This window comes from Mirounga leonina, unplaced genomic scaffold (genome assembly GCF_011800145.1).
Source record: "Mirounga leonina isolate KUSES-001 unplaced genomic scaffold, KU_Mleo_1.0 Mir_93, whole genome shotgun sequence".
Lineage (NCBI taxonomy): Eukaryota > Metazoa > Chordata > Mammalia > Carnivora > Phocidae > Mirounga > Mirounga leonina.
In genome coordinates this window covers 21,247,225-21,272,987 of record NW_023270854.1, presented here as the reverse complement: position 1 = coordinate 21,272,987, position 25,763 = coordinate 21,247,225, and the positions used below count along the sequence as shown (strand labels likewise).

The following is a 25,763-nucleotide window of genomic DNA, read 5'->3' as shown; positions in this document are numbered from 1 at the left end:
TAACTCCAGGATAATTGAAGCAAAACAAAACTAAACCAAACTAATAAAAGGCAGAATGACAGCAGACTGAGAAGCAGAGATGGGTATGGTGTTGCAGGGCAGAGTTAATCATTGTAGATGAGTGTGAAAGGTTTCGGCCACATCTTGAAGGTCTTTGGATCTTGTCACAAGGAGTTGCGATGTATGAATGTAGCACAAAATTTCGGGCATGCAGTTGACAGATTACAGATGTTAGGAGAGTATCTCCATCAATAGAAGAAAGAACTGGGAAGACCAATGACAAAAAAAAAAAAAAAAAAAACAACGGAAAAGCTATTATTATAATACAGTACACTGTAAGTACTGTATGCACAAGGTGCATTCTGTGCTACCATCTTGGACTTCATGCCTCAAAATGTATCAGCATCTAAGACTTCACAATCTGATCTCAGAAAAGCAGCAGCATTGTCTTTATTAGGTGAAAGAGTGTGGAGTGTGCTTTTATTTTTTAAGATTTCATTTATTTATTTTAGCGAGAGAGAGGAAGAGAGCAGGGGGAGGGGTAAAGGGGGAGGGAGAGGGACCAGCAGACTCCATGCTGACCACTGAGCCCAACTCCGGGCTCAATCTCATGACCCTGAGATCATGACCTGAGCTAAAACCCAGAGTCAGACGCTTAACTGAATGAGCCATCCAGGCTCCCCAAGAGTATGCTTTTAAAACATAGCTGTTATTGTCTAAGAAACCTCTACCAGGTGACCTAAAGCACCTAAAACTAGAGTTTACAAGAAAGAAATTTCTCCTATTTGTGAACTCTTCTTGGTCTCCATGTAGAGGTCAAAGAAGGCAAGTTGCCTACAGTTATTTTCAGCCAGCAGGAGGAGACAGACTTTTTATATTTATATTCTTTGTGAATTTTCAATGGATGAAGTTATAGTGAATGGATTCTAGAAAGCACAGGTGCCTTGTTCCTTTTACTTCAGCCAACTAATCTTGAACCTGCCCGAGCCCCACACTACCAACTCAGAGTCAAGGGAACAGAAGTGAGGTCATGAAGCTTTGTCTGACAATATATCTGATGCTACACGGGGCGCCTGGGTGGCTCAGTCATTAAGCGTCTGCCTTCGGCTCAGGTCATAATCCCAGGGTCCTGGGATCGAACCCCGCATCGGGCTCCCTGCTTGGCAGGAAGCCTGCGTCTCCCTCTCCCCCTGCTTGTGTTCCTGCTCTCGCCATCTCTCTCTCTCTGTCAAATAAATAAATAAAATCTTAAAAAAAAAAAATATATATATATATATATATATAAAATCTGATGCCACAGACCATGACTCTGAGCTCTGTGAATTGGAAGGCAATTATGTCTTCGGAGTCATAGGAGAGAACTTCACCCAGAGACAGCTGGTCTTGGCCCCTGATGCTTTTCTAGGGGTAGTTGGTACAGTGACAGGCAGAACACCCCAAGAATAATTAGGCAACAGAATAATTAGGCAAATTCCTAACAGCAACTGGTCTCTGTTCTTCAGCACCTAGTGTGTTTATCTGCCCATTTACAGAAGAGAATGGACCAGAGTGCACAGAGGGAAAATCCTAATTATGAGCTGGTCCAAGTGGAGGCTCTGGAGAGTGTAACCACTTCAGGTGGCTGCCATTGGCTTATTGGGAGACCAGAGAAACACAGAATAATAAATTGCCCTTCCAAACTCAGGTTTTACTTACTTGTTGGGAAATGGTTTGTGTTTAATTTTGCAACTACTAAAGCATGGAAGGAATGATCAAAAGCCCCCTGTCAATCTTTGGGGCTTGAACTGAACAAATCTGTGAAGGATGACAGGCAGGAAATGCCAATTTCCCAGAATGCATTTGTATGCCTTTAGCAGTTTGAAGACCCCCCTCGTAGGACCCGAGGAAGCACCAGAGCAGCCTGGCAACAAAGCCGAGGCACTAGCCGTGTGGACATCACATTTCACAGAGCTGTTCAGCTATGCTGTGGAATGCAAGGAACACCGTTCCTTCTCAATTTGCTGTCAGTGAAGCCTCCACCTTTGAAAGATATTAATATTTTCGTTATCAGAACTTATTCAATACCTCTAGTTATGACCACTTTTAAAATTTAACTTGTCTTGGAAAACAAAATTAATCTATAATTAAAATATAAAATTAAATATAAAAATATATAAAATTAAATATAAAAAAGTGTTTTGTTTTATTTTGTTTGAGGGGAGTAAAGGGGGAGCAGGCCCATAGAGCTCAATGAAATCTATTTATGTATTTTTTTCTTTATGACTATACCTCTTATTAATTTCTCTCCTCAAATTCCTCGTTCTAAACACTTTGTGGAAATGTCCTCTTCTTGGACTCAAGAGTGCTTATTTCTTATGAGGTCATGGTGGTATTTTGTTATAATAATAAAAATAACAGCAGTATCTACCACGTGTATGAGACTCCATGTTGACTCCCAGGCAACCTGCCTCCTGCCTCATGTGGTTTACGTACAGCATCTCTTTTAGTTTTTAAGAAACTCAATGAGGTAAACATTTTCATGGCACCAATCAGCACCTGAGGAATCAGGCTCAGATAAATTAATAAGAAAATCAAAACAACAATCTCAGACTTACGAATGCTGAATCCATTTCACAGGGTCCAAAGCATTTTGATGCAACCTCACTTTGATAAGACGAGCAGATTTCTGAAAAGTGGCACATAAATTTGAAATAAAATTTAGATTAAATCATTATTTTAAGCCACTAAGAGCCTACACTGAAGAAGCGTGGTCAATCCAGGGCAGTACCAGCATGTGATGAGTAGAGGTGTGGAGTTGTGTTGAAGGTAATTATGGAAAAACACACTGTATTTGCTTCAACTGTATTTTTTCCAGATTGCTACCATAGAAGTATTTTCTAAAAATGCTTTGTTCACACTTTATGTAATATGGAGGAAGCATCAATTGTTCATATCAATGAATATGCTTTTTTTAATGACTACTATTAGTTTGGAATACTTTTTGGAGGCTGATAGAGATTATGGGAACATAAAACTCTCTTCCTCATAATAAAATCCAGCATCCACTTTTATATGTGTGTGGTATTTTCATTATATGATCTTGGACATTCTTACATGGGCATACCCAGATTTTCTTGCCTCTTTTCCTCTGAAGGATGTCTGTTCAAGAGACTATGCCAGCATGTTCCAGAACATAGCTCTTTAGCTCAGTTTTTTAGTAGTATATGAATAAAGTCAATTATGAAGGTTGTCTTTCCTCATAGACACCCAAGAAGTTTGGTATGCAAATCTGACCTTCAATGAATCTATGTTGCTTATATGGCTAGAAAAGATATCACAGCAGGTGACAGATTCATCTCACAGTGGTTTCGAATGCCTAGAATCCCTTCTACTCCTTTGGAAACTTATGTCTTCTACCCAAAGTGCCCATGATCCAAATAGGCCCCACAATTGTTTCCCCACAATTGTTGCATGATATCAATACTGTGTTTAAAGGATGAAGCCCCAGGTTCCATTTTTAACTCTGCTATCCACTAAGTCTGAGTCCTTTGGGGAAAAAAAAAAATAATAATGCTGTTTTTCCAAAGTACACTTTTGCATCTGTAAAATGATGATAAAATCACCCTATCTATATAAAAGGGCTCCATGAGGCAATGTATCTAAAAGTTCTTCTGCTAAAGAAAAATAAATAAGATGCAAAAATCCATATATTCATAAGACATACAATCTGATTATGAGGATTTTCTTTTACAAAGCAATTTGTTGGCCTAAATAATCTTAGGTGGGTAGAATAGAGCAGTGTGGTAAGTTGTATGTGGGAGCATTATCTGATGTCTTACCCCTACCTACTTTCAGTTACTGTTGAATCCCACCCAGACCCTGCCCCCCACCTCCCCATTGTAAGTCACAGTTCAGCCTTGAGGCAACTTAACAGAGCACTCCTAAAGAAATACCTAAACCTTAGGCTATATTAAGATTCATACAGGGTATTTGTTTGGCTGGTTTTTATTGTGGTAAATATATATAACATGATATTTACAGTTTTAACCATTTTTAAGTGTGGTATACTTCATACTATGGTATAAAGTACATGCAAAGAACTATCACCACTCTCTATCTCTAAAACTTTTTCATCTTCCCCAATTGAAACTCTGTAGCCACTGAATAACTTCCTCTTCCTCTCTCCCCCTAGACTCTGGTAACCACTCAGGGTATATATTTTAATTATTAGTAGTACTGGATAAAATAACACTAACTGCTGTAACAAACAAAACCTAAAATTCATAATGACTCAAAACTGTTTGATTCTAGGGCACCTGGGTGGCTCAGTTGGTTAAGCGAGTGCCTTCAGCTCAGGTCATGATCCCAGAGTCCTGGGATCGAGTCCCGCATCGGGCTCCCTGCTCTGCGGGGAGCCTGCTTCTCCCTCTCCCACTCCCCCTGCTTGTGTTCCCTCTCTCGCTGTGTCTCTCTCTGTCAAATAAATAAAATCTTTAAAAAAAAAAAAACTGTTTGATTCTATAAAGTAGAAAAGGGATGTTCCTGATTGCCAGGCAGTTCTTCTCCCAGCTCTTCTCCAGAATTCTTGCAAATTTTGACTTGTCTATTATCAACATATGGCTCCCAAAGTAGCCATGCTTGCCTACCCCAAGCTCATGGGTGAAGGAAGAGAACACAGAGGTAACCATGTGTGCAGTTTTTCTAGGCCATGCCTGGAATCAGCACATGATGTGTACACTCAAACTCACTGGGTAGACTGAGTCACATGGCTTCATCTAGACCTCATAGGAAATCCTGTCTAGCATGTGAAGAAGAAGAAATGGGTTTGAGAATGAATCAGCCAGTCTCTGTCATATCCATCAAATTCACATTGCACACATGCCCAAGAATCACCAGTAATGCCCTTAAAACTTGGTCTTTATTTTTCTCTTTGGAAACCTGCTTTGCCCTGATAGAAAACTGGGTTTCATTTTAAATATCTCCCCAGACAAAATAAAACCAAATGGCAAAATTAAAATGTACATACAATCCCACTAAGTTGCAAGAGATACTATCTAGAAATAGAAAACTTAAGAAACAATTGAGTAGCTTAGAAGTTCCTTCTTCACCTGCCAGTCAATTATATGACACCAAGGGGGCTACGAGTATCTACAAATCATGTGTATTCCTAAATAATACTTTAGGAGTTATTGTTTCTTATATATTAGCATCTATTATCAGTAGAGCTTGCCCTATCTTAATATGTACTACAAATTGCACCAGGATCAGCAAAGTAATTCATTGGTCTAGAACCACTGAGGAAGCTTTTGGTTGAGAAATGAAATGGATACACGTAGATGTGGCTTGAAGAACAAGGCAAGTAGACATGTGTTGCAGTTTCTCCTCACGTAGAAAGGAATCTACCCTTCTTCACTAATTGCACTTAACTTAACCACAGGAGCTCAAGCTCCATGCGCATCAGCACTTAGCATCTGCCTTTTCCTTTCATACAATGAGAGAAAATGCATAAATGCATTTGTTGGCAATACTGACAAAGACCGGTTTGTGGAATAATTGAAACCTTGATTTCTGTCATTAGCCGGATGTTTACAAAATGCATCTTCCTGTCTACATTCCAGATGTTTCTTCTTATTTTAGTAGCTCTTTGTCATGAGTTTTGAATTCTAAATTGTGTTGAGGGAAAAGACTTTTGTTTGCAAGTTTCATGGGAATGGCATAAACTTGAGCTCCCCCAAAACCCTGCAGTATTTATGTGTAGATCCTTCCAGTGTGCTTCTCATAGTAAACCTTAGAGGCCTTGATTTACAGCAGAGTCAGCATGAAATGAGTAAGCAAACCTTAGTCCACCTCACTGCTTTGGCACGTTAAATAAAGGTTTGGCTAAAAGTATTGATGTTAGAATAATCTTTCCCTGAACCTTTTACTTCCCAGGGAACGAGCATTGAACACATCCCAGCCTGGGGCCCTTCAGCTTACGGTGGGAAACCTGAAGCCAGAAGCCATGTACACCTTCCGAGTTGTGGCCTACAATGAGTGGGGACCAGGGGAGAGTTCTCAACCCATCAAAGTGGCCACTCAGCCTGAATGTGAGTATAAACATAGAAGGACACATTTAGAAAGTATTTCTTTTTGCTGGCAATATCCTTGAATTCTGTCATAAAAATTAAGGTGACAAAATGGAAGGAATATTTCTGAAAGCAACATATTTAACTTGAGCATTTTTAAAGGTAAGATAACTTTTAAAAAAAAATGGCCTCCCCACTTAGGCCATAATGGCAAAATAACAACTAGAAAGGTCTAATCTATCCATCCGGTCTCCATGTTCACTTCCTAAGTGATTGACTTACTCTGCCAGCCAGGCCTTTATCATCAGCATCAGGTTTCATCCTCCTCCACTCGCTTTTTGGGTTTCCTAAGTTTGTCTATAAAGAACACCAAAGGTGAAAGAACAAGCACCTAGGACTTCCAAATACAGGGACTCGTTAAAGAACTTAAACATGCACTGGAAGCCCTTAAGGAAATTCCAAAAGCCAAACTCGACTCCAGAAATGTAAAGAGGCTGTACATTTGAAAGATATCTACCTTATACAATTTGGGGCGTTTTTTTCCTACAATTTTTAATGTTATTTGAAAAAATTGATTACTGATGAGCAGTTTGCCAGCTTTATTTTGTTAAAAAGTTAAAAAGTTATAATCTAAAGCCTAAATGAAGTGACTACCTATAACAAACTACATTATTTAGACACCTAGTTGTATCTACTCCTTTTTCTTTTTATTAATGATACTATTCTGCTTGGATTCCTGTTCATTTTATTTAAAACTATGTTTCATTTTATAATCATTTCATATGCTTTTGGAAGAAGGTGAAGTATAAATTAGAAATATTTTAATTGGTAAATATGAGGAAATAATCTTTGCATTATGTCACTGCTTGAGTGTTTTATTTTATTTAAAGATCTTATTTATTTGAGAGAGAGTGTGTGAGTGTGTGTGTGTGTGTGCATGAGTGGGGGGAGGGGCAGAGGGAGAAGGAGAAGCAGACACCCCCCTGAGTCTGTGCTGGGCTTGATCCCAGGACCCTGAGATTATGACCTGGAGCTGAAGTCAGACACTTAACCAACTGAGCCACCCAGGTGCCCCTACTTCTTGGGTATTTTAAATCAGCATGTTGAAGAAGAGAGAGCAGTAACCCTCTGGTAGGTAGTCTGGGTGCTGGTATCATGTTCTATATTTGGCAAAATCTACATTTTTTTCCACTTAGCCAAGGCTACAAAGAAAAGATGATAAGAAATTGGAATTAAATATTTATTAGGGGTGGGGAGATACCTAAGCTGTACAAATCTTAGAAATATTTGCCTCACGGAAATAAAACCTCAGATAGCATCTTTAAAAACATAGTAATGTACAGGTTTCAGGTAACATTTAGGAAATACAGGCTCCCGTGCAGGACCCAGAAGCTACAGCAGGGCATTAAGCCCTATTCCATGCAGGACTTTGCACAACATCTCTGGTTGTTATGCCCATGAATGAGGCTGGTTCTGCTTCCAAGTTTCTGTTCTTGAGAATGTTTTTAAATGTTTAGATTTAAATCACTAAATAATGCCAACTTCCACTTCACAATGTCTATGTTCTAGTCATTAGTTTCTTCATTGACTTACTCTTAGTAGATCATATATAGAGAGAATCAATTACTTTTATGAATATTTGGCATTTATAATTAACAAAGTTAAATCAAAATTAAATCAAAATACATATTTTTAAAAGAATGGTATATGCCATGTTGTATGTCAACTGACAGTTAAAAAACTCATCAAAAATTCTCTAAAGGGGATGGAACTGGAGGGTATTATGCTAAGTGAAATAAGTCAATCAGAGAAAGACAATTATCATATGGTTTCACTCATATGTAGAATATAAGGAATAGTGCAGAGGACAATAGGGGAAGGGAGGGAAAACTGAATGGGAAGAAATCAGAGATAAACTATGGGAGACTCTTGACTCCGGGAAACAAACTGAGTGTTGTGGCAAAGGAGGTGGGTGGTGGGTTAGGGTAACTAGGTGATGGGCATTAAGGAGGGCACATGATGTGATGAGCACTGGGTGTTATGCGCAATTGATGAATCATCGAACATTGTATCAAAACTAATCGTGTACTATATGTTGGCTAATTGAATTTAAATTTTAAACAAAGAAAAAATTCTCTAAAGGAAAACCTCATTCAATTTTCTAGTGGTAGAACTTAAACTTTAAAAGTATGTTCATTTTCAAAAGATCCAATTTCTACGAATTATCTGAATTCTTCACTTCCTAATCTTAATGTTATCCCTAGAATTGTTTTAGTGTACATTTCAAGGCTGACTGGCCATGATTACATTCTGGTAAAAACTCTAAGTAGTCAGCCTTGTTTTCTAAGACTGAGCATCATTATTTTTTCTTCTATCAATTCTATTGTTTTTAAGTCTCTAGCTTAAAAAATCAATTTCCAGAGGGTTTTTCTTTTTTAAATTCACTTTCTTTTATGCCAACTTTTTGAAGCCAAAGAAAAGACCAGAAAGTATTTTTCATTTGACACCAACTAAAAATAATACCTCATTTCATGAAAATATTATTCATCATATAACATTTTCTGCCATATTTAGTATCATTAATAAAAAGAAAATCAGACAGTGATTATTGGTATCATGCATATGGCCTTAACTTATTAAAAAAAAAAAATGCCATAATTCAATTTAGAAGTATGTTTAATGAACATCTGCTATGTTCCCAATACTGTTCCCTGCCATCTGAGGCACGTTAGAAAAGCATATGTGTGTAATGAAATAATAGCACTTACAGATCTCAAGAGCTTCTAGAGGAAGCAAATATTCTAAATGTTTAACAATAATAAAACAAGTAGAGTAAGGGAACTTGTAACAATTTGTTAAGTGAAATATTACCATCTTAATCATGGATGTACATGTGGGCCCATTACCTGTGATGGCTGAGGCATAGTGTCTAGTTATTTTTGTGTGCCTCAATCACATTGTGTCTGCCTCCTCAAATAAGTGTATTTCAAAGACCTTTGTATGTCTTCCATTCCTCCTCATTCAGAGAGTAGTCTGAGAATTTGTGTGGAGGACCTCACTGGGTGCTGGTCTCTGTAAGCATTTATTTTGCTTAGAAATTAGCATAAATGATCATAAAACTAAATGCCTGACTGAATAAAGCACACTGCTTCTTAGTACTGCTGTCTCATATAAGTTATCTTTTCCCCAAAAAATGAAATGTAGAATTTTTCTGCTTTAGTAACATGAAGGAGCTTTGAATTTTCTTTTTCATTAAGGGCAGTGATAATGGCCTTAGAATTCTAACCATACTTCAGCCTTTAGTAATAGCACTGTTTTATTAAATCACTTCTGTTCTTACCACTGTATGGAGTAAGAATTCTTTCCTTTGCAAGCCATTGTTTACTTGGATGGTGACCTGATTCTGCTTTGTTGAGAATTACATTGGATAATTCACCTCTTACTTGGTAGATAGGTAGATAAAAATAAATCAGCCTAGATAAACAGTACATTCAGAATATCCTTTAGATGTGCAAAACAGTTAGCCAACTCCTTCAATTCATTTAGATTAAGAATATTGTGTAACTCACTTGCTGTCTTTATTACAGACATTAGGATAAATAAATTATGTTAGCATGACTAATAGGTACTGCATGTGTATTTTATCTTCTGTTGTTAACACAAAATGCCATTTTGGCAATTTAAAATATGTCTAGGATAAGGAACACTTCATCTTCTTCAAGCCTCCTCAGTAGAATACCAATTTCTGAGGAAGATGGAACATCCTAGAGATCCTGTGCTTCATTTCCTCCCCTCTCCTTTCCTTTCTTCCCCTTCCCTTCGCTTTCTCCCTTCATCTTGCTTCCCCCTTTCTTCCCCTCCCCCCCAACTAAGCCTACTGTTCTTTGTTTTTATAGGAAGTTCAAAGACTGATTTTATTATTTGGCTGGAATTTCAGAATTTAGAGGCAAGGGGTGGGGGGGAAGGGGACATTTCTATCTTTATTTCTTTCCCTGACAAAATGATCTTATCTTTTGAAAATGTGTCTCATCTGGGTATGTGTTTAGTTGCTCCTTTTATCACTGTTTTTCCAAATATGATGTAGTAATTGTACACTAAAATTACATAGCTTTTATACAAATTGAATTTCAAGTTTTCCATAATATTTGAAAATATCAACTCTATTATAAAAACCATATTCTCAAGGAATAAACACTAATGGAAAATATGTCTGAAATATAAATCAGCCAGCAACTGTTTCTAAAAGTGCATACATTTTGTAGTAATCATTTAAAGAGATCAACAGCCCAAGATCCAGTTTATGAAATAATCACCCAGAATAGAAAAGCTTGATTTATAGGAAGGTTTATGTCCCCTGATTATATCTTCCTTTTGCTAAACCCTTGCTTCTTTCCCCTGCCTTTATGGTGTATAATTTCTCCACTGTTATCAGCCAGATTTAAGCTCCTGCCTGCTTAAGACTTGTCTAATCTTTTCATACCACATGTGGAGAGTTTTTGAATTATTATTTGGGGTCTTTTAAGATGCTGTTAAGTCAGTTTAATCGTGAAGGATGCTAAAATGGACCACATACTGGCTGGAGGCTTCAGTTAGAATGGGAAGCCTATTTGCTAGACCACAACCCAATTATCCACAAAACCCTTTTATATTTGAGTTATGAGTAATATTCTTAGTCCATTATATTTACACTGAAAAGATGAGTGAAAACTACCCCCCAAGTTGAGTCACTTTAGAATATAGTATCTAGAGGAATAGGCATATTTGCTTTTTCCCTCCTTCCTTGGAGATTATATATATAATTCATTCATTCACTCATTCATTCTAATACGGCTCTACTTGTATTGTTGTTATGGAGGGAACTGATAAGTCTCTGAACATTCTCTGTCCAAACATTACTACCTGCATCCTAGGTCAAATTTCTTAATCCTTGAGACCTCAGTTTCCCCAACTATAAATTGGAGATATGATTTATTCCTCCTCTTCTTAGGTTGTGAAGAAGAAATGTGATAGCATATGGGAAGCTCTTGAGTCTTACCTGGCATCTAGTAGGCAGTCAATAGAGAGAAACTCCCTACACCAACAGGATCAAGTGGAAACATAGTCCCAATTGCCTTGCACTTACAAACTAAATGGGATACTCAGTAGGTAATAAGGCTAATATAATACCTTATTGATAGTTTGGAACTGGCTCAATTACTATACAATCAGTCATTTATATATTTTATTACTTTTCCCCTAATTATCCTCTGCCTGTAATTTACCAGGCTATTATAGACCAGTTTGTCCTCTAATTTTGCCCAGTATACATCTTTGCATCCCTAACTAAATTTTGAGGTCTTAAGATCAGAAAATACTATTATCCCATAAAATTGTCACAACATTGCCATTTTATGAATAGTTGGTTGCTTAAAGTTTGCTGGTAGAATCCAATCCATATTAATATATGGCCGAGATAATAAATATCAGTTCCATTTATTTCATCATGCTTCTATACATTAAGCAAACTAAGTAAATCATAGTACTGTCTAGCTCATTTATTTTATCATGTGAGCTGGTTTTCAATGATTAAGTGCACTGTGTGGTGATCTGAGTAAATATTTGGGATGACTGTGGTGGGAAAGTTGGGCATGAACCAATGAACAATGGTTCAGTTGCATGGTCATGTGCATGACTGTAGGTTAATCATAGAAAGAAATAATGATAAGCACTGACATTCCATCTTTTCTTGGTAGTATTGAACCATGAGAGATGATGGACTCTGAAAAACAAACTGAGGGTTCTAGAGGGGAGGGGGTTGGGAGGATGGGTTAGCCTGGTGATGGGTATTGAGGAGGGCATATTCTGCATGGAGCACTTGGTGTTATGCACAAACAATGAATAATGGAACACTACATCTAAAACTAATGATGTAATGTATGGGGATTAACATAAGAATAAAAAAATTTTTAAAAAAAGATGAGAGACATTAAAGGCTTATGGTTTGGCATCCTCAGCAACAGAAGACTTAAGTAATCCATTTGGATTTAATGTCCAATTAGGTGAGGTATTATGTCTTTTATAATGAAATATAGTAGTGGAAGAATTAGAGATAGACTTGGGAGGATGTGTTTTTCAATCACACTAGAAGAGTTCAAAGCAAATGCAAGTCACCCTGTAATTCATTCATGCATTTATTCATTCAATCAAAGATGATTCTTTTGTGCTAAGTTCTAGTCCTTCACTGTCCAGTATAGTAACTATTAGTCACATGTGTTTATTTAAGTTCATGTGCATTGAAGTAAAAAAAAAAAAAATTCAAAATTCAGGCACATTAGCCATATTTCAACTGTTAGGTAGCATTTAAAATTTAAATAAATTTGAAAACTAAAAATTCAATTCCTCAGCCTCATTAGCCACATTTCAATGGTTTATATATGCTATTGGCTACCACGTGGGATGGCACAGAGAACATTTCCATTATTGCAAACAGTTCTATTGGACACCATTAATCTAGACACTAATCTAGTACATGAGGATACAAAAGCAAGTCAGACATTATTCTGGCTTTCAAGGACTAATGGTCTAGTGGCAACTACTTTAAACAGACCATTAAAAACATTTAACAGATTAATCCTCTTTGAATGTTGAAAAAATAATTATGCATTGAATTAATATAAAAGATTTATTTTTAAAAGCCCACAGAATCTAGATCTGAATATATTCTCTGGTTCGTTACTTAAAGATCTCTAAATATTTTCTCAGGTTAAAAACATGTAAGTATCTTTCAAAGCACAACTAAAGATGAAGGACAAAGATTACCTATTGCTTGAGTTCAGCAGTGGGACAGTTTAAGTTCCATTCACCCAAAAGCTTCTGTTGGCTCAGTGTTATTTTCTTTTACTCTAAGCGCAAAGCATAATTCAAGACTCTTCCAATCATATAACAAACATCTAGAGAAGCTATGTGCTTGGTGAGAAATTATATAGAAATTATAATATCTATATTATATAGATAGGTAATACCTATAGATAGATATAATATATAATAATATCTATAATATAGAGCAATATTAGAGAGTACAAAGAAAAAGGACATGGAAATATAATAATAATGAGAAGTTTTTGAGAAAAGTGGGTATCCAGCCTGGGATAAAGAGGGTTCCCCTAAAGATAAGTTGATTTGGGGTTTAATTGCCTAGTGTGTTTATATACCCTACTAAAAATGAAAGTAGGTTGCTTGCTAAACTGAATTAGAGCAAACTGGAGCTTGAGCATCTTTAGGGATATTGTCATCATGCCGGGGAAGCCAAATAAAACTCTCCTCCAAAGATAAAACAGCTGAGCTGAGCATTTTTATGGAACTCCTTCAGTTATATCTGATTCTATGAAGAGCTGGTGAATGTGGCTAGTGAAAAATAAAGACAGAAAGAGTATGCTATTTTTACACATTTGTATTTGTACCTTTTCTTATCTTGAGAGGCTTTTTTAATCTATGCAGTTTATAAAAGCATTTATTGAGCACTTACTATGTGCCCAGTCCTCTATAAGGTAGAAAATAAAATAAGATGGACAGAATAATACCAAAAAAAATAGGGATGAAATTTTTGATGAAAATATATCTGTAAGATACATTGTTCTATATCATACTGTGGGATCAAATTATTTCCTCTTTTTTTAAACCTAAAGTTACAGTTAAAAAGTATTAGTGTATAAATACTATATAATTTAGTGCATTTATATGTTATGTTATTATAACACATAACATTATATGTTATATATAGCACATAGGCTCTTTAATACATATATATGTTATACACACATATGTATGTTGTGTTTTAGTGTGCAATATTAATGTATTTTAGAAAGGATCTCAAGAAACTTATGGGTGACCGACCTGATATGATACCCAACCAAAATTAAATCACTTCACAATTTTTTGGATTCTTTTTGCTGTGGCTTGTATTCTGCCCGCTGTAATATATGATAAATCTTACATGCTACACGAAAAGGCAATAATATGACTATTGTTCTCTAACCCCAATGTTCCTGCACTATTATATTGTTTTAATAAAGATATTATTTCTACTTTGTAAGAAGATACCTAGGGAAAAGAAACCCATAACAGGTCCCTATTCTATGAAAACTGTTTTCTGTCTCAGCCCAATCTTCCCACACCGTGGGATGCCCCAAATCACATCCAATATAGGAGTTGAGTTGGGCCATAATTTCTGGTCACAGGATATTTGACAGGTACAGGGGATTGCCATGGATTGAAATTGAAAGATTTTGAGGTGATAACACACAATTACTGTGTTTGATTGTAGCTGTTAAAAGTGGAGTCAAGATGTTGCCCATCCATGTTCAGGAGGAAATGATCATGGAGTTTGTATCAACTGGAAGTTAAGCAGTAGAACTCTGAGCCTATGGTTAATGCAAGTAACTTTTTAATTACCACCTTTTTTAAATCCATAATTGGTGTTCCAGGTCTTCTAAATGGAAGGAGAGTGAAAGGTGATTAAGAACAATAATTCAGAGGTCAGACTGGTTTTGAATTCTGGCTTTTTCACTTACTAGCTAACTCGGTCTGCTAAACCACCGTTTCCTCAGACATAAAAGAGAGACATCTTGCAGGAATGTTATAAAGCTTAAAAGAAAATCTGTAAAATGGATCACAATACATCGTCAAAAGATTATTCAGAAGATTAAGTTAGATGATTAGTGTAAAATACTTATCTGATCCTGGTACTTTGCCAATCCTCATTAAGGGTAGCTCTTATAATCATGCATTCCTCCATTGCTGGATTCTAATTATTCCTCATATAATCATGTTCTTTAACACTGCACATAATTTGTTCATTTCTATCTCTGTGCTTTTCATGTGTGTTTGAAATGATCTCCTTTTTTCTTTAGGCTATTTCATAAGTCTCTTCTATTTCTATTTTAAGATTTTACTTAAGATTTCTAAGAGCAGAAAGCCTACTCAAGCTAAGTCACCACATGGATCAGTCTCTTAGCCTGCATAATCTCATTTTTCACTCTCCAGATTTGTTTGAACTTTATCATGCCATTCATTCATTCATTCATTCATTCATTCATTCATTCAACAAATATTCATTGTGTGCCCACAATGAGCTACCCTGTATTATCCAGTACTGGCAATTCAGCAGTAAAAAAGAAAGACAAAATACTTATCCTCATGGGGTATTTAGTTTGGTGATGGGAAGATACAATAAACAAACAAAAATACAGCTTGCAAAAGAATAAAACAGCTTATGGGGATATAGAATGAGGAGGATGGAGATGATTCTAGAAAGAAAGAAAGGGCATTTAAGGGGACATCTGAATGAATTTGGAGGGATGCCAGCAAAGATCTTGGGTGGAGACATTCCAGGCAGACACAAAAGCAAGTGGCCTGACCCTGGAGAGGAAGCACAAGAAGACCACCCACCATGCTGCAGGAAAGCAAGGGAGAGGGAGAACAGGAGACAAGGGTTGACAGGTGGTAGGGCCCAGCCAGGAAAAGTCTTGGAAGCCACAGTAAGGAAAGTAGATTTAATCCTCAGTGCAAAAGTATCTGTGCAGGAGGGAGTAATATAATCTAATTTTCCTTTTTAAAGTGGGAGTGAGACCAGAGAGGGGGCTAATGTAGTAGTTTAGTCAAGAGATGTTGATAGCTCAAGTTTTGGCTTTAGATTCAGGACACCTTTGGAAAGTAGGGACAAGTCTTGCTACAGGGTGTGGGATGGGAGAGAAGACAGGAGTCAAATTTACTCTTAGGTTTTTGACCTCAGAAGCTAGGTGAATCATGGGGCCACTTGTTGGGATCAGAAGACTGGGGAAGGAGCTGGCTTGGAGGGCGTATGGGACAAATCAAGAATTATTTCTTGACACATTAGGTTTGAATATTAAATGCGTGCAGGTTTTATTTTCTAATTAGACTGCATTTGAGGAAGGTGCCTAGTATTTTGAATATAAAAATAAGAGAAAATGCCACATACTGCTAGGCCAATGGCCAAATTCAATGTGGTATTTAGCTTCTAATAGTGGCAAAGCTGAACAATTGTTGGAAAAACATGGAGGAATTCCCCATTCTGTAAACATGTGCCCAGATATCCCTAATGAATGCACTACAGGGAAATGCACACTGCCATGCACAGCAGACATTCATAAATTTGTCCATAATAGAGAAGCTTCCTTCTCAGAAAGCCTCCCTACAGACCAGTGAAGTATAATTTGATGTGGCTGCTACCAGCAAGAAGTGCCTAAAAGGAGCCTCTGATCTGCAGCCCAGTCTCCCAGCTGCCAAGATTTTCTGAGGAACCGATCCAAAAGGGACAAGTTAGTGCCAAAATAAATGTTATCCCAGAACCAGCTTGTTTTCTGACATGTACTTTGCCTGTGTTCACTAAACAGGAGATTGGATTCTAATGGGATGTCTGTTCACAGAAGATCCAGAGGTTGAGTCACCTTATCACTCTGGGACTGCATTGGAATTTTCCAGCAGAAGCTGGGTTTAGGCCCCAGTGGCGACCACAGAATTAAGGAGGAATTTGCCTTTTGTCTTCCAACATCCCTTTTCTTTATCCTTTTCTCTATCTGGGAGGGTCTATCTCATTACCTCAGAGCACCCAGAGTCTAAAACATTTATCCAATGATCTGAAACATAATGTTGAAACCATATAGTAACTTTGACATTTTTGATCCCAATGATGGAATTTTGCAAAGAGTAAACTGGAATTCAGAGAGTTGAGACCAGTCCCAGGCGGGCCAGAGCACTGGTGGCTTCAGTAGGACTGTGTCTAGATTCCTGACCCAGGGTTTTTATGTTAAACAACTCTGCTGGCAAAAATTGTGTGTTTGCTTTTGTTTATGCTTTTTATTTTCTGAAAATGGATACAACACTAAACCAATAAGCAAAAGACATGGGTTCAAGATTGATGTGATCTCTATATCCTGCTGTATATTTTTGAGAAAATCACTTACTTTATTTATTTATTTTTTTTAAGTAGGCTTCATGTTCAGCATGGAGTCCAGTCTGGGGCTTGAACTCATGACCCTGAGATCAAGACCTGAGCTGAGATCAGAGTCAGCTGTTTAACCCCCTGAGCTACCCAGGCACCCCATCACTTACTTATTCTGATTCTCAGTTTCTTCTTATAAAATAGGGATCATATTGGCTGTAATACTTTCTTAGGCCTGCTGTGACAAAGTGCCACAAATTAGGTTGTTTAAAACAACAGAAATTGGGCGCCTGGGTGGCTCAGTTGGTCAAGCGACTGCCTTCGGCTCAGGTCATGATCCTGGAGTCCCGGGATCGAGTCCCGCATCGGGCTCCCTGCTCGGCGGGGAGCCTGCTTCTGCCTCTGACCCTCCCCCCTCTCATGTGCTCTCTCTCTCTCATTCTCTCTGTCTCAAATAAATAAATAAAAAAAATCTTTCAAAATAAAATAAAATAAAATAAAACAACAGAAATTTATTCTCTTGACAGTTCTGGAGACTAGAAATCCGTAATAAAGGTGTTAGCAGAGCCATGCTCCCTCTGTAAGTTTTAGAGAAAAATCCTTCCAAGTTGCTGACGGTTTTTGGCAGTCCTTCTCCCATGTCCATTTCTCTCTGTCTCTTTTCCTCTTTTTATAAGAACACCCGTCATATTGGATTTAGAGCCCACCCCAACACAGTATGACTTCATTTGATTTAACTAATTGTATCTGCAAAGGCCCTTCTGGGGACACGTGAATTTTCAGGGGATACTATCCAAAAGCCCCTACATATGCACTGCCCTACAAACCCCACAGATTGTTAGTAAGATTCCAAGTAATCTGAGTGAGGACTGAGCAAACTCTGAAGTATATGTATATACACACACACTTTTAATTAATGAAGAAGTTACATTTTTCATTAAAAAAATAATAATCTCGGGTGCTTGGGTGGCTCATTCGGTTAAGCGACTGCCTTTGGCTCAGGTCGTGATCCTGGAGTCCCTGGATGGAGTCCCGCATCGGGCTCCCTGCTCGGCGGGGAGTCTGCTTCTCCCTCTGACCCTCCCGACCCTCCCCCCTCTCATGCTCTCTCTCTCTCAGTCTCTCTCTCTCTCAAATAAATAAATAAAATCTTTAAAAAAAAAATAATCTCAGTCATTATCTCTCAAGCAGAGAAGTACTAAGAAACATCCTTAGTTTCCTTAAAATCATACTTGATTATGCTCCTACCTTCTTCCTTTCTCCAGAATTCTAATCCTGCCTTGTAGGCTGTGGGACATAGTGTTTTCTGAATATTAAGGACCGCAAACCACTCAGGTCGCCCTAAAGGGACTAACAAGTGAAAGAATCATCTGGATAATGAAGTTTGCAGAAGCTGCCCGTGAGAACGGTTACCAACCGCATGCTCAGATACCCAGGGTTTGATCTTCAGTTGATAAAAGTCCCACGAGCATTTCCTCCTGAACAGTGATGGCAACATGTTGACTGTGATTTTAACAGCTACAACCTAAAGCAGCAATTGTGTGTCATCACCTTAAAATCTTACAGGTTCGGCCCATAGCAGTCCCTGTACCTGTGAAATATCCTGTGAGCAAGAGTTCTGGCCCAACCCAACTCCCATGATAGAAATCATAAAGTTAAATGTGTCAAACTTAACACTGTCTGAGCTTGGATTTGAACCTAGCATAACAGTCCTGCCACAATACTAATGTGCCAGTGAGTGTGAGCGTGCATGCGTGTACAAACTAAGATTAACGATGATCATTTCAAGGCAATAGAAAAAATAATTAATTGAAAGGTAACTGCATTTTAACAATTCTTTAATGAGTTAAAATTCCTATTACCTCAAAAAACACAGCCATGATAGAATAATGTTTTTTTAAAAAATCCCAACATTATTGTGCTTAAGCCAATCTGAATGAGTTATGCTAACTCTACTGCTGAGGAACATGCTAGGTATATAATTTGTACTCCCTGTTATAAATCACTTACTTGATCTTAACCCTCAGTCTGCTGCCTTGATTCAAAATCTTATCCCACAACCTTGCAAGGAAATAAAAAATAATTATTATTACCTCCATTTTTCAGTGGGGCTAGTTGGCTTGTAGTTCATGCAAGCTCTTCACAAAAATACTTAAGACTCCCAGAAATAACTTGCTGCTACCTCTGGTGTTATGTTTCCTCATTTAATATATTTAACCACAAATAAAAATGTAATTATAGATTTAACGTATCACTGACTTATTTTAGATTATGCCAATAGCTTGATTAATTTTGTCACTTTAAATGTGTTTTGTTCTATATCCTCTTACAATTTAATGTTCTTATAGTAATTTTGGCACTCTCTTTGGAAATACTGAGGTTTTCCTCCATTTCAATCTGTGAGTTCTTGAATTAACCTAGTAGCACTGCCTATATCTGCCATGTTCAATATGGTAGCTACTAGCCGTAAGTGGCGGTTAAGCACTTGAACCACGGCGTGCCCACACTGAGGTGTAAAGGTAAAGATAAACACTAGATGTTAAAGACTTAGTATGGAAAGAGTGTAAAATATCACGTTAACAAAACTTATATTGCTTATAGTTTGAAATGATAATATTTTAGATATATTGAGTTAAACATTATTATTAAAATTAATTTTGCTTATTTAATTTTTACTTTTTGAATGTGGCAACTAGAAAGTTTAAATTACTATGAGCATTCATGGCTCACATTATATTTATACTGAACAGTGATGACTTAGATGTATATACTCTTCTGTCTTACATCCAACTAGGAGGAAGTCAAGAAGGTGGCCAATGTGATATTAAGTTGAGTTTGGGAGTTACTGAAATACAGTGGTCAAATTTAACCCTCCTCGAAGAAATATTTCTTAAAGTCTTACCTAAATAGCATTCATAGTTAACCATTATTTTCCTTATTTGACTCCACATTAATGGGCATCATAATCAATAGCCTTTGAATGTTGAGTCAAAGGCATTTTTTTTTCCTGTTGGCCTGACACTTTATGGGACCAAAGAAAATAAAAGCAAAGGAAGTGGGGCTTGGGGAGAGAAAGGAAGCCCTTGTGATCCAGAGCAGCTCGCCAGTGTCCCTGTGTTCAGTTTTACTTAAGGTCTTTGTCCACCTTGTGTGAGATGATTTACTGCTGAAGTCTATTTGTCTTCCTGCCGCTATCTCTGAGCAAGCCTAAATCTTCCATGTGGTTAATAAACTTCTTATCTTTTGAATACTGAAAATAAAATAAACTTAATCCTCAGGGTGGTTCAGTCAGCAGACCGGGAGCCTTTTAGATGCTTCTTAGAGATAGAGGACAGCTAGGTTTTCCGCCCTGTGCGATTATCAATCTTCCCCTCGCATGCATGTATGTGTAAGGGTGTTAAAGGTGCTTCTCAGTGATAACTGTCAGTGGAATCGCAAAGTGAATATTAATTTCAGTATTGTCAAGGTCAGATGTGTACCCAGATTCATTGTTATTGGCATTTTTATTGTTGCTGCTGTTAGGAAAGATATTTTATCTTGGGCTCTTTTTGCAAGAGTCAGGAGAGAAGGGGAACAAAATTTCTTAACATGCATCTACATTACTCAAAGAAAAGTGCCTTGGCACAGCCTGATCTATTAATTGGGGTAATTATTTTGGGTGCCTTAAGAAAGATCAAAGTGTGGGTTTAGAGGAGCTAAGGAAGGTGGGAACAGAACAAACAGATGATCACAAAATCTTGAGACTAGCTTATGTACCTGAAAAGTGGCTCACTATGTATGTGGAAAAAGGAAGAAAAAAAATCAGGAGAAATAAATAAAGAAGAGAAAAAGTCTGTGATGAAGCCGTTCATTGAAGTCGGGTATGAAATTATCCAGCTAGGAGCTCCAGAAATTAAAAGAGAAATGAAGATGAAGAAAAATATTAGATTATGACTGTCCATCTGGGGATAAATAAGCCATTGGACATGTCTGTATAGAGTGAATTACCTCAAACCCCACAGTGGGTACCAGCACTGTGATATTCATCTGCCAACACACCACACCCACGCACCTGACTGGTCTAATTTTAGTCTAGTATTAATGATCTTAGTGAACAACACCAGAAACATCCAGCTATGCAAGTTAGAAATAGAGGAGTCACTCCTGGTGCCTCCATCCTCCTCACTGCTCTATCTCCAATACATCCAATGCTGCTGATTTTACCCTCCATATAGCTCTTGAATCCCTCCCACTACCATTGTTCTAATTCAAGCTGTTAATCGTTGTCTTTTGTACTATAGAATATTTTCCCAACTGGGCTCCCAATACCACATTCACCCCCTTCAATTTATTCTTTATGTAACTGACAGAGTACAAAATGCTTAAACTCATCAATTCTGTTCTGATTCTTAGAATAAAAGATCAAAATCTTCCCAAGGCCTTTAAGATTTAGTATGGTCTCACCCCAGCAATCTCTCTCACCTCATCTGAATCCCTCTTCTCCTGGTTCCTTGTGTACTGCAACCTTAGATTGTAAATTCTATGGAAGTTTTCACTGTTTACCCCATCAATTCTTCCAATGTCTGGCACACTGTAAAAAAATTACTTAATATTTATTGAGCACTTCCTTTGTGCCAGATGCTATTCATTAATTATTTATTATGAATCTCCACAACAAACACATGGGGTAAGTATTAGTATTAAGCCCATTTTAAGATAAGAAAAATTAAACTCAAAGATATTAACTAGCTTGACCCCAGCCACCTAGCCTGAGCAAGGGTACTGGATTTGAACCCAGGTCTTTCATTCTGGACTCCATACTCTTTACTGTTAATCTCTCTCTCCAAAGCTTATTTATTTAAATGGGATCTATTGGCATCTCCTGAATCAGAGAAGCTCAGATCTCCAACTTCTGTGAAACCTATGTGTTAGGAGGATAGAGTTCTAAATTTCTTCCTTAACTTATGGTCCCTCCCAAAAGAGCCAGTTTACCCAAGGCAGTTCCTTATCTTTTAAAGCCTAGGAATAGATAAACAATAAATCTCTTCCCCAAAGAGATAGTATCTTTTTAAGATGGGATCTTTTTGTGGTAATGTAGAGAAACCTGCTCACTTGACTATCTTTAGTAACTGGCAGCAGGGCTCTTTTATAAAAGCAATCTATACAAGTCATTTATTGCTCTATTAAAGCTACAAACATCAAATATTGATTCTTCCCATACTGACCATAATACAAACCAACTTTGAGAAAGGTTGCCGGGATTTAGTTACATTACCACCATGGGAAACACTCCAGGTTGCACACAAGCTAAGGACACCTGCTTCTCTGATGCACATCTATTTATAAATGTCAGAGAACTGACATTTTTGGGTGCAGAAATACAATCCTGAAGTATATATGAGTCTCATATGAATGTGAAGCAAGCAAGAGGTCTGTGCATGCCTTTCCGAGGAATTTCTGCTTGCAAATCTTCTGTAAGAATTAAACATAAATTTATGGTCTGCATAATAACAGTAAAAGTAACTCTATGTTGAGAATTTATGAGGAGGTTGAAAGGCTTAACTTTTAGATATTATTATGACACAGCAAGCAAATCTCCACTCTCTTACCAGACACTCTCTTGGCCACATTTAATTTGTAAACATAATCATGATTCAGGACTCATGCTATACCTTACACAACTATGGAGTGCTATGTTTCCTATTTCCCTTTCACATTCATCATTTCCTCGTGGTCTTCCAACTATCTTGAGTATTAAGAAGAACAAATATTCCTTCCTCCAATTACCTGATAAGGGAACCAAACTATGGAAAAGTTTAAGGGACTTGAGTCCAGGTAACAGTAATATTATCTACCATGTTATCTAGAACACTTGCTTCTCTATATAGCCTCATATAATCCTAGTTTAATCGTAGGATTTATTTCTATTATTTCTATTTAGAATTTCTATTATTTCTATTTTCCATTATTTCTATTTAAAATTTCTTTCTTTTTTTTTTTAAGATTTTATTTATTTATTTGACAGAGAGATAGAGAGAGAGAGCACAAGTAGGCAGAGTGGCAGGCAGAGGGAGAGGGAGAAGCAGACTCCCCGCTGAGCAGGGAGCCTGATGTGGGACTCAATCCCAGGACCCTGGGATCATAACTTGAGCAAAAGGCAAACACTTAACCAACTGAGTCACCCAGGTGCTCCCCCATCCCATCTTTCAAGAAAAACTTGTGTCATCTTTAATTTAGTTCACTTTGGAATTCTTCTCATTATCTTTACTTAGAGGCCTTATTGTCAGAAACCTTCCCCAAGCTATATAGCAGTTCTTCTATTTACCAGCTTGTAAATTCTATTCTGAAAAAGCTAATTTTAAGGCCATTACCCATCAAATTCATTCACACCCATGTATACTGATTCATCAGATTCCTTCTTCACACCTGAACTTCCTTGTCCTTCCTTTTTCCATCAGTGCAATTCTTTTTTTAAAATTATTTTATTTATTTGAGAGATAGAGAGAGTGTGAGAGCATGCCTGTGAGGGGAGGAGGTGCAGAGGGAGAGTAGACTCCTCCGAGCAGGGAGCCCCAGCTGGGCTTGATCTAGTGACCCTGAGGTCATGACCTGAGTGGAAATCAAGAGTCCGATGGCCAACTGACTGAGCCACACAGGCACCTCCATCAGTGCAATTCTTAATTGTTCTTCAAGAAACGTTTTTGACCAAATTCCCGTAACCATCCCTAATTACTATATACTTCATCAATAGATATATGTCTAGAATTCTTATATACTTCATTGTCTTCCCAGAGAGGTTTTAATCTTGGTTATATATGGTTTGTTGGTCATATCTAGGTGTTTCCTGTGGTGTCTTTTCTTTACTAAATTCCTTGAAAATTTCTACCGTAATAAAATATTTCACAATACTGAAGGTAGCACTGTATCCTAAACACATAAAAAGTATAATTAGACTTTAAAATCAGCTGGCACTTTTACCTAAAATGGAATGTAACACAATGGAAAGTAACTGAACCCAAGCTATTCTGGAAAAAGAAATTATAAGGGAAAAAAAAAAAAGCCAGTGTGCTTTTAAGTTTATATTACATCTAGCCTGCAGGAACATGGAAACTTAAGCACATTTGGCTAAAAATTTAAGTTTTTAACTTCAACGTTTGGTATCTTGTAAGCAATTTCCTAGATCATAAAAACAATTGCTTTTGACATGACTTAGAAATCTCCGATTTAAATGGTTTGAGACCTCAATCATGCAGCCAGGAATCTACATTCTCCATTACATTTTGCATTTCTAGGCCTTGCCTGTTTTCTAAAGTGAAGTTAAAAATACTCTGCTTACTTCACCAAGGCTATTTATTACTTGACTATGTCAGGGAAAACCAGAGCTATCCCACCAAAAAGAACTTATATTGAAGTCAATTTCTGAAACCACTTTTTTTATCAAACTGCTTCTACTTCTAGTTCTAAGAAGATTACTTTCAGTATTATTATTTTTCAGAGAGACTCATTAAAGTTCTTCTCTACTACACTGTCAAAAATATCCATCATTTGAAATATGAGCATATATGTGTATATGTGTGTGTATGTGTATATGTATATGATATGTAAGTCATATATATCACACATGTTATATATATATGTGTGTGTATAGATGTCTCTATATTTCTCTACACACACACACAGTGACATAGTTGAGTATATTGTGAGTTAGCAGATGCCACCTATTAAAACCCTAAATAAAATGATCAGGCAATAACCACTTCCTCCAACATAGTCTAGTCAGACTTCTGTGGTTTTGTAATAGAAACCCACCCCATAGTTTGTGCTTCCTTCTTGCCAAATCACTGTCATATCTCCTAACTACGTATAGTTCAGTCAAGAAGGGGTTTCATTATGTTAATAATTACATTGCCCACAGGCTTTTTGATGTTGCATTCCCCATACAGAATAGAAACAGATTTCATAGAAATATCATTAAAGCTGTTAACTACAGGAGGAAAAAAAATCAAAGAGGCGATCAAAGCATGTACTTTATTATCAATAAATGCAATAAATGCAAATCGTGCATTATCAAGCATTCAGGAATGGCTTGCATTCGAAACACATTCAGTTAGGAGATCATCAGCAATGGAAGCCACTGTTTAAATAAGAGCTTTGTGGCCTAAATCCATTTAGATCACTATAGACAATTACTTAGATCCGTTGCTATCCATTTTAAACAATGAACTCAAGAATCATTTTTAAATTAACAAATGAATAAGGAGGTAAAATCATGCTCAGAATTTTGGCCTGATTTGAAGACATGTGAATTATAGCTCATTATTTGAATGACAACACATGTGATTTTTTTTTTTCAAACGCACTAGTACTTTAGTTCCATTAAAAAAAAAAAAGATTTGGTATCTGTTAAATTGATGATTTAGGAACAGTAGGACACATTGTACTACATAGTCATGTTGAAAAGACTTTAAATATTCAAATGTTCAACTACATATTCTCTGACACTAACATTTGTCTTCATTTCGGACTTCCAGCTGAGAAACATCAGTATAATGGTGAAAAGACATCAGCCTCATTCAGTATTTTGAAGCCAGTAGCATGTTTTGATCCTTCTAAAGCTTTTTCTATGAAAATCTTATATTTACATTCTTATTTAGAAGGGATTATTTAAACTCCCAAAATATTTTTAGAACCTTATATTTGATAAACTGTAATTTATATTTTAGTCTGATTAATACAAATACCAAATTACTTACAGTAAAAAGGTGTCAGGAAGGTAGATGTGTAGAGAGATAGTAGAATAA

At 37.0% G+C, this 25,763-nt stretch overlaps 1 protein-coding gene across 1 annotated transcript in view; it reads left to right on the top strand.

Moving 5' to 3' along the window:
- Positions 1 to 25,763, top strand: part of DCC (DCC netrin 1 receptor) — a 1,173,370-nt gene that overhangs the window by 815,983 nt on the left and 331,624 nt on the right. Inside the window, exon 9 of the mRNA XM_034996274.1 lies at positions 5,911 to 6,065. Coding sequence (XP_034852165.1) covers positions 5,911 to 6,065 — 155 coding nt within the window. The remainder of the gene's footprint in view (positions 1 to 5,910; positions 6,066 to 25,763) is intronic.